General features: G+C 42.0%; 1 protein-coding gene across 1 annotated transcript; it reads right to left on the bottom strand.

Annotated features, from left to right (window-relative positions):
- Positions 1-8,948, bottom strand: LOC121578550 (Parkinson disease protein 7 homolog). The gene is made up of 6 exons (XM_041892917.2): positions 8,802-8,948; positions 8,028-8,129; positions 7,794-7,853; positions 7,097-7,166; positions 3,540-3,626; positions 1-531 (listed from the first exon to the last, which is right to left on the bottom strand). Exons 1-6 carry the CDS (start codon positions 8,889-8,891, stop codon positions 371-373), a joined length of 570 nt encoding a protein of 189 aa, XP_041748851.1. The 5' UTR covers positions 8,892-8,948; the 3' UTR covers positions 1-370.
- Positions 8,949-10,401: the final 1,453 nt, after the last annotated feature.

Genomic DNA, 10,401 nt, shown 5'->3' on the forward strand with positions numbered 1-10,401 from the left:
GTCTTTCAGTTAGTTTACTTTAATGACTCAGCTACTTTAATGCTTTTGACAGTGACGGCCACTATATATTTTACATATACATCTAAACAACTGAACATTAGTGAATTTCCCATCTCAAAATCCCAAATCAATAAGCCATTTCAAAATCCCAAATCACTGATGCTTAAAGTGCATGGGCAACATGTCCCAGTGAAGGAAAGAGAAGGAGACAAGAATAAAATCCATGTTATTACTATCATACATTATCCTGTCAACCATTATTCTTTGTTCACAATGATTGGCCTGTGTCCCATGATGAACAGTGCTGAGTAGTTGGGGTGAAGTTGATAATGCTGCTTGCAGTGCTTCGGCTTGAGACGCTCAACACCACTCAGTCTTTCAGAACCAGGGGTGCTTTGACTGTAGCAGCAACCTCAGCCCCCATGAGCTCCTCTACAATGGCCAGGGCAAACTCAAAGCTGCTTCCTGGCCCACGGCTGGTGATCAGATGGCCATCCTTCTGGACTCGAGCCTCCGAATACTTGTAGTGGCCTAGGGAGTGGAGAGGAACAGTGGTGAATAGAGAAAGAGACACTATCGTTATGCATAATAGTCTGCAAATGCGGATTATTTAGTACTGCTTTTCAAAAATTCCTATCCCCACCTTAACTTGCGTTTGTGCAGTATTTATTTTAAGTATTTATGTCGCTGTGTTCACTGTTTGAGTCGATCAAATGCTGGTGCATAATGACTAGTCTCTCTAGAGATCTGCATTTCCAAATGCGTAGGGCAGGGATCATCAACTAGATTCAGCTGCGGGCCGATATTTTCTTGAGCGGATGGTCAGGGGGCCAGAACATAAATACAAATAATTTGTAGACTGCAAATTGACCGCAAGAAGCCCAAACAGATATAATATTTAACTAAACATAATAATTTCAAACCTTGCTTACATTTGTATACGATCAAATCTCTATTATGCGTGGGAATACTTTGGAACAGATTTCCAAAATAAAAAATCACTTGGAGCTGCTTTGCTGGTGTTTTTACAGTCTTTTATGTCCAACAATAATACAAATATATACATTACTGTTAAAAAAATGTGGGGTCACTTAGAAATGTCCTTGTTTTCGAAAGAAAAGCTATTTTTTTTGTCCGTTAAAATAACATAAAATTGATCAGAAATACAGTGTAGGCATTGTTAATGTTGTAAATGGCTATTGTAGCTGGAAATGGCTGATTTGTAATGGAACATCTACAGTGGGGGAAAAAGTATTTAGTCAGCCACCAATTGTGCAAGTTCTCCCACTTAAAAAGATGAGAGAGGCCTGTAATTTTCATCATAGGTACATGTCAACTATGACAGACAAATTGAGGAAAAAAATCCAGAAAATCACACTGTAGGATTTTTAATGAATTTATTTGCAAATTATGGTGGAAAATAAGTATTTGGTCACCTACAAACAAGCAAGATTTCTGTCTCTCACAGACCTGTAACTTCTTCTTTTAGAGGCTCCTCTGTCCTCCACTCGTTACCTGTATTAATGGCACCTGTTTGAACTTGTTATCAGTATAAAAGACACCTGTCCACAACCTCAAACAGTCACACTCCAAACTCCACTATGGCCAAGACCAAAGAGCTGTCAAAGGACACCAGAAACAAAATTGCAGACCTGCACCAGGCTGGGAAGACTGAATCTGCAATAGGTAAGCAGCTTGGTTTGAAGAAATCAACTGTGGGAGCAATTATTAGGAAATGGAAGACATACAAGACCACTGATAATCTCCCTCGATCTGGGGCTCCACGCAAGATCTCACCCTGTGGGGTCAAAATGGTCACAAGAACGGTGAGCAAAAATCCCAGAACCACACAGGGGGACCTAGTGAATGACCTGCAGTGCCAGACGTGTCCCCCTGCTTAAGCCAGTACATGTCCAGGCCCGTCTGAAGTTTGCTAGAGTGCATTTGGATGATCCAGAAGAGGTCATATGGTCAGATGAAACCAAAATAGAACTTTTTGGTAAAAACTCAACTCGTCGTGTTTGGAGGACAAAGAATGCTGAGTTGCATGGGGGGGGTAGAAGGATTACTTTATCCAGCAACAGTGTGTGAAAACCTTGTGAAGACTTACAGAAAACGTTTGACCTGTGTCATTGCCAACAAAGGGTATATAACAAAGTATTAAGAAACTTTTGTTATTGACCAAATACTTATTTTCCACCATAATTTGCAAATAAATTCATTAAAAATCCTACAATGTGATTTTCTGGATTTTTATTTTCTAATTTTGTCTGTCATAGTTGACGTGTACCTATGATGAAAATTACAGGCCTCTATCATCTTTTTAAGTGGGAGAACTTGCACAATTGGTGGCTGACTAAATACTTTTTTTCCCCACTGTACATAGGCGTACAGAGGCCCATTATCAGCAACCATCAGTCCTGTGTTCCAATGGCACGATGTGTTTGCTAATCCACGTTTATCATATTAAAAGGCTAATTGATCATTAGAAAACCCTTTTGCAGTTATGTTAGCACAGCTGAAAACTGTTGTGCTGATTAAAGAAGCAATAAAACTGGCCTTCTTGAGACTAGTTGAGTATCTGGAGCATCAGCAATTGTGGGTTCGATTACAGGCTCAAAATAGCCAGAAACAAATAACTTTCTTTCAAAACTCGTCAGTCTATTCTTGTTCTGACAAATGAAGGCCATTCTATGCGAGAAATTGCCAAGAAACTGAAGATCTCATACAACGCTGTGTATTACTCCCTTCACAGAACAGCGCAAACTGGCTCTAACCAGAATAAAAAGAGGAGTGGGAGGCCCCGGTGCACAACTTAGCAAGAGGACAAATACATTAGAGTGTCTAGTTTGAGAAACAGGCGCCTCACAGGTCCTCAACTGGCAGCTTCATTAAATAGTACCCGCAAAACAACAGTCTCAAAGTCAACAGTGAAGAGGCGACTCCGGGATGCTGACCTTCTAGGCAGAGTTGCAAAGAAAAAGCCCCATCTCAGACTGCCCATCTTAATCTTTTCTTTTTATTGGCCAGTCTGAGATATGGCTTTTTCTTTGCAACTCTGCCTAGGTCGTCAGCACCCCGGAGTCGCCTATTCACTGTTGACGTTGAGACTGGTGTTTTGCGGGTACTATTTAAATCACCCGCAGGCTGCCAGTTGAGGAACCCTGGCCTAGGGTCTGGTCTACGAGACTGCATAATGACCTTGCATTAATGATTACCATAAAGTACGGAAGGTAACTGTTATAGTACCCTCTGCTGGACACAACGGACCACAGTCCTATGTCATTGTTCAGTAGTACCAATAATTTAGAAGTACTCATTGTGTTGCAAGAATATGCTGCATTTCCTGTCACACTGAGCCTGTGGAATTATCATACAGAAAGATTTCCTACCTGTGGATGTATTTTGTGCTTAACAACCCGCTAACAAATAACAAAACCACAGTGGCTGTGTTAGCCTGTGACCAAGCTATGTACAGTAGTACAGAGATTCATTAGCCTGGAACTTAGCCCTGTGTTAGCCAGGCTGTTTGGCTTTACCTCCAGTCATCATCTTGTCCTTAGCACCAGGGTGGGTGGTGACCGTGCTGCCGTAGGCAATACCGTGTGCCAGGAGCGCCGTGGGACCTGAGGTGAGGAGGGGGTGGGATTGTTAGACCAACACTATTCTCTCTGTATTCAAACTGTTGAAAACCGACATGGCAGTCTCTGGACATTGGACAACAAAGGTGTCAAATTATTCCTTCTCAAAAACCCAGAGGAGTCTATCAATACATCTTAATTTCACTTGCAGATTGACAAGTTTTTTTGTTTTACTTTGATGTGACATCACCACTAAAAGTCAGACCATGAAATAGAACCATGAAATAGGATCTAATATTAACCACATTTAGTTTCAATCCACCACTGCACGCCATTTTTAGAGGAAGGGAAAACCAGAGACAAAAAATAATGGACTTTATGTCTGCTGCATTAACATTGGTAACATCCTAGCACTGCAGTGAGCTCATCCTCAGACCGTTAATAAATAGAAAGCTATTGATCATGCTCCTTGGATGCCTTCCCATGCAGTCTAAAGATTACACTCCTCTCTGGCAGGGATAGTGGGGGCCTGCCAGTTAAATTAGAGCCCAGCTCCTCCTGTTACAGGCCTGTCTACACTCTGTCCTGAGGACACCAAGCTGGGAAAACGACTGTCTCCAGAGACAGGCCAGGGCTGACAAAGAGGAAGGTAGCGCACCCCTCTCTCTGAAGACTCCTGGCTTATAATAACAATAATGCATAAATGGATGGTCTTGGACAAACCAGTGATATGTTTCAGAAGGTAATATGAAATGGGAGACAGGAGGGTCTATGGCATTTATACACCTGCTATATATGGAGGAATTGAGTCAAGCACTTTTCACGCCTCTGTTCACATTAGAAATAGAAAGCATTATTTTCACATTAGCAGAGCACAATGTGACACTGCTGCTGATTCTCTGTTTGGTAGGTTCATTATATATTCCTGTGGGGACATCAGCCGTTTTCTAGGACGCCCTTCACTCCACTCTGCCAAATGGGTCCCATGTCCTCATTCACAACGTCCTTCCAGTGCCCTTCATCAGTACAGGCGGGCAGAAAGTCTCAGGGGTAGTGGGCTTTGTCAATGGCAATTATATGTGGATCTTAACCTAAGCTTCAATGGGCAATGTGTGTAAAAGTATAATACAGTAGTCTATCATAGAAAAATATTATTCTGTATTGGATTCCTGCTTAGTAATAATGGAAAGGCAAGGCAATGTCCCAATCTTATACTAAACTCAGCAAAAAAAGAAACATCCCTTTTTCAAGACCCTGTCTTTCAAAGATAATTCATAAAATAATAATAATTCGTAAAAATCCAAATAACTTCACAGATCTTCATTGTAAAGGGTTTAAACACTGTTTCCCATGCTTGTTCAATGAACCATAAACAATTAATGAACATGCACCTGTGGAACGGTCATTAAGACACTAACAGCTTACAGACGGTAGGCAATTAAGGTCACAGTTAGAAAGAGGCCTTTCTACTGACTCTGAAAAACACCAAAAGAAAGATGCCCAGGGTCCCTGCTCATCTGTGTGAACGTGCCTTCGGCATGCTGCAAGGAGGCATGAGGACTGCAGATGTGGCCAGGGCAATAAATTGCAATGTCCATACTGTGAGACGCCTAAGACAGCGCTACAGGGAGACAGGACGGACAGCTGATTGTCCTCGCAGTAGCAGACCACGTGTAACAACACCTGCACAGGATCGGTACATCCGAACATCACACCTGCAGGACAGGTACAGGATGGCAACAACAACAGCCCGAGTTACACCAGGAACGCACAATCCCTCCATCAGTGCTCAGACTGTCCGCAATAGGCTGAGAGAGGCTGGACTGAGGGCCTGTAGGCCTGTTGTAAGGCAGGTCCTCACCAGACATCACCGGCAACAACATTGCCTATGGGCACAAACCTACCGTCGCTGGACCAGACAGGACTGGCAAAAAGTGCTGTTCACTGACGAGTCGCGGTTTTGTCTCACCAGGGGTGAGCGGATTTGCGTTTATCGTCGAAGGAATGAGCGTTACACCGAGTCCTGTACTCTGGAGCGGGATCGATTTGGAGGTGGAGGGTCCGTCATGGTCTGGGGTGGTGTGTCACAGCATCATCGGACTGAGCTTGTTGTCATTGCAGGCAATCTCAACGCTGTGCATTACAGGGAAGACATCCTCCTCCCTCATGTGGTACCCTTCCTGCAGGCTCATCCTGACATGACCCTCCAGCCATACTGCTCGTTCTGTGCGTGATTTCCTGTAAGACAGGAATGTCAGTGTTCTGCCATGGCCAGCGAAGAGCCCGCATCTCAATCCCATTGAGCACGTCTGTGACCTGTTGGAATGGAGGGTGAGGGCTAGGGCCATTCCCCCCAGAAATGTCCGGGAACTTGCAGGTGCCTTGGTGGAAGAGTGGGGTAACATCTCACAGCAAGAACTGGCAAATCTGGTGCAGTCCATGAGGAGATGCACTGCAGTACTTAATGCAGCTGGTGGCCACACCAGATACTGACTGTTACTATTGATTTTGACCCCCCCTTTGTTCAGGGACACATTATTCAATTTCTGTTAGTCACATGTCTGTGGAACTTGTTCAGTTTATGTCTCAGTTGTTGAATCTTGTTATGTTCATACAAATACTTACACATGTTAAGTTTGCTAAAAATAAATGCAGTTGACAGTGAGAGGACGTTTCTTTTTTTGCTGAGTTTACATTCACTGGCTGACAGAAATTGCCCAATTAAACTCAAGATTATGATCTAAGCAATCTTGCCCCAGCAGTCGCCAAACCCACTGGCTCCAGGCCATCTATAAATCACTGCTAGGCAAATCCCCGCCTTATCTTAGCTCATTGGTCACCATAGCAACACCCACCCGTAGTCTGCGCTCCAGCAGGTATATCTCACTGGTCATCCCCAAAGCCAACACCTCCTTTGGCCGCAATTCCTTCCAGTTCTCTGCTGCCAATGACTGGAACAAACTGCAAAAATCTCTGAAGCTGGAGACGCTTATCTCCCTCACTAACTTTAGGCATCAGTTGTCAGAGCACCTTACCGATCACTGCACCTGTACACAGCCCATCTGAAATTAGCCCGCCCAACTACCTCATCCCTATATTGTTATTTATTTTGCTCATCTGTACCCCAGTATCTCTATTTGCACATCATCTCTTGCACATCATTCCAGTGTTAATACTAAATTGTAATTATTTTGCACTATAGCCTATTTTATTGCCTTACCTCCATAACTTGCTAAATTTGCACACTGTATATTAATTGTATTTCTGTTGTATTTTTTTGATTTTTGTTTTGTTTTACCCCATATGTAACTCTGTGTTGTTGTTTTTATCGCACTGCTATGCTTTATCTTGGCCAGGTCGCAGTTGTAAATGAGAACTTGTTCTCAACTGGTTTACCTGGTTAAATAAAGGTGAAATAAAAAAAAAAAAAAAAAATTGACACCGATACATTCTGGACTGTGTTAGCTGCAATGTACTAGAGGTGGATGTGTGTGTTCTCACAGAAGGAACAGTACCTGCACAGACAGCAGCGATCAGCCCTTTCCTGTCCTCCTGGTCCTTCAACACCTCTTTCACAGCAGGGGACTACAAGAGAAACAACATGGAGGCCACATACAGAGAGATGAGGCACTCTACATTATCATTCAGAATGTGTGTTATAACGCTGCAGTAAATGCTCCTCTGCTAGAGGGAATAAGAATTCCCATTAAATGGCTGTGGACATTCTAAGAAATGTCATAGATGAGTCAATGTTTCCAGCATGACAGAAAATCGGAATTGAAAGTTATTGTGGGACAACTGCCACAGAACTTGTAGTTATAAGGGCCAAAACCATAATACAATTTGGATTAGTATCATGTTGTCATACATTTACATTTTAGTCATTTAGCAGACGCTCTTATCCAGAGCGACTTACAGTTAGTGAGTGCATACATTTTTCATACTGCATAAATGTATATTTGCTTGTTTTTATAAACAATAATGATCATAAGATCATACTAAGTAAATGATATGTTAAATGATGGAAAATTATAGGACTTCTATAGTTTTTCTATGGTAAATTGTCCCCCAAGACAACTAAAACAATTCAAGGGCCAAATGTTACAGTATGCACCTGCAATATTATATTGGCAATGCCAGGGACACACAGGAGAGATTAATCTGCTGCAAAAAGTTCTGGCAATGAATGCCAAACATTAAGTGCATTCCTACCTCTGACAGGTTCTGGGCACCGAGAGCTCCCCCTGGTAGAAGAACCACATCATACGGACCCTGCAACCCAAAACATCAAAAGATACAAGGTCACGGATAACAAATTGATATTACCATGAATTAATGAAGAATGTTTTAAAGTGCATTATAAACTCTATAAAGTCAGAGAACAGCCTGCTCTGTGGACTAATGTGACTGAAGGGTGTGGAGCTGGGGGGAAGGGAGGGCTCTGACCTGCTTGCGGGCATCCTCCAGGCTGGTATCAGGAACAAGGTAGATGTCTCTGCTGCACTGCACTGGGTCTTTGCCTGTCAACCCTGCCAACGTCACAGCGATCTGCAGGATGTGGACACAAACAAAAGCACAACTACTTCAACTGACTGTCATTAGTCATTGCCTCTTAAATTAATCATAAAATCCCACTAATCAAATATGGGACTTTTAATTTGAAAAAATAAATCAGCTTCCTATCCTGCACTACAGTCACCTTTGACATTTGTAGTGGCCTTATACTCACGTTTTGAATATGACAACGCATTAGCTAACTGATTAACCATAGATAAAGACTGCATACTTGTTCATCATGTCTGTAAATAGGCTAGATTATAATGGCTAGGTAGCCGACAATTATATCAACATCAAGCTAGCTAACCAGCTACCTACCTAGCTAGCTATGGCAAGAAATAGATCTGCATGCATGCATGTGTCAAACTAGCTTGGGCTGCAGCTTGACTGTGGCTAAATAATAAATAATAATAATATGCCATTTAGCAGACGCTTTTATCCAAAGCAACTTACAGTCATGTGTGCATACATTTTTACGTATGGGTGGTCCCGGAGATCGAACCCAAGCTAGGTAAATAAAATAGCTGCTAGAACACTAACTACCTGTAATGTGCAGCTTTTAGCTAGCTAGCTAAATGGAGCCAGCTAGCCAATTCTCTATTGAGATCAGTGTAATCAGTGTAGCTAATCTAACAACCAATTTAGCTCGATACATTTACAAACCCCAGCTCTACGCATGACGTCCACAGGTATAACAGTTTCCATCTCCTCCGCGCCTTTAGAGAGGATTACTAATGCCTTTTTGCCTGCCATTCTTGAGCGAGTGGGTGTGTGACTGTCAGCAACAAGACTGCAAATGTCTGTCAGAGGACTTTTATTTTGTCAGGAACCACAGCTCTCTGCAGGAACACATATGGCTACTACGGCTACGGGATCATTGATAGGACAAACAGAACCCTACATGGTTGAATTTATCAAAGAATTTCACAGAAGTAATTTGCCAAAATCAAATACACTATTGCATATATTCGATTATTCATTTTCATCTAAATATATGCAACATCATTGACTTTAATCGCAACATACTCTGCACTGGTAGGTTCAAATACATCCACCAGGGGGAGGCATTGACCCATACATTGTCAATAAAGCCATTGTAGATTGAGGTGTTTATATAATAAGCCTTCACTTTTGAGCCTTTGTTTGCCCCAACATATTTTAAAAAAAAAGTGCGATTGAGGTTTATATTATTCAAGACATTATTCAAAACCTTAATGTTTATGATACAGTAATGAAAATATCTGAAAGAAAACTAGTTCAAACCCAAAAAATATTTTCTTAATTCCCTGATGTTTCTGAAATTAAGGGCCAATAAGGTCACTAACTTCTTGAAGCTCTGTCTGAGAATTTCTGCACGCACCAAATCCCTCCCAGCAGAAGAAGACATCTCTTAAGGCACCTCTGGGAATTATATTTCAGTGTAAATCCCAGACTTAATGTCTCGGGCTTTAGTATGCAGGCACCCTTCCCAGTTTAATGTGCCAGTGTGCGTTCTGCTGCAGACATTCACTTTCATATTTGTGCGAGGAACAAGAGCCCAGTGAAACAGCAGATTAGACAAAGCGTTGGGGGTGCTAGCGGCAGTTTGTTTGTTGCTCATAGGCATGAGCCAATCCAAAAGGCAGCGGTGATTACCAACATATGCAGCTGGGATCAACTTAGCCAGACCCACAGTGGTATACAAGCTCATTTGCCTAAAACATGGTTTTATTTATCCATTTACTTATTTCTTTACAGAAGGAGCTCATAGTATGTTAATGATCACACTCAGGACACGCCTGTTAGAGTGATTTGCAAACCAGGTAACCTGGTAAGAATGTGGATTAGTATCAGAAACACTGACAATGCAAATTCAGTCTCTGAGCCATCTGTGCAAAGCCACAACAACTCAAATATTGCAGAGCAGACAAGTCTTTCCAGTTGTTTGCAACTTTCTTAAGTAAGCCTTTTTTGTTAATTAGAGAGTTTTTTTTACGAAGTATAATTGTGCAAAACAGGAGTCCTTCAAATACTGCTTTAATTTTCTTAAACAATTCACAATATTTAAACAAACAAAAGGGGAAATGTGAAATAATCTTATACTGTAAGATCATGTGAACAAGGGTTTCTAGTTAGTGGTCTGTGTACTTCAAGAGAGTCAGGATCAGGAAGGCTCTGATGATATACCATCATTTCAAATGGGAGCACAAATGGCCACTGACACTTGGAACCCTCCAACATTATGTTCCTCCAACACAGAGCGTAGGGATACTACTTTAAACCA

Source organism: Coregonus clupeaformis, chromosome 12, assembly GCF_020615455.1.
Source record: "Coregonus clupeaformis isolate EN_2021a chromosome 12, ASM2061545v1, whole genome shotgun sequence".
Lineage (NCBI taxonomy): Eukaryota > Metazoa > Chordata > Actinopteri > Salmoniformes > Salmonidae > Coregonus > Coregonus clupeaformis.

What these genes read in the sequence shown, in the direction of transcription:
- LOC121578550 (XM_041892917.2), bottom strand. Translation starts at nt 8,891, where the DNA reads ATGGCAGGCAAAAAGGCATTAGTAATCCTCTCTAAAGGCGCGGAGGAG. An exon ending in GTGCCCAGAACCTGTCAGAG is followed by an intron (nt 7,167 to 7,793) that starts GTAGGAATGCAC and finishes TTTCTCTTGTAG; the next exon opens with TCCCCTGCTGTGAAAGAGGT. An exon ending in GATCGCTGCTGTCTGTGCAG is followed by an intron (nt 3,627 to 7,096) that starts GTACTGTTCCTT and finishes TCCTCACCTCAG; the next exon opens with GTCCCACGGCGCTCCTGGCA.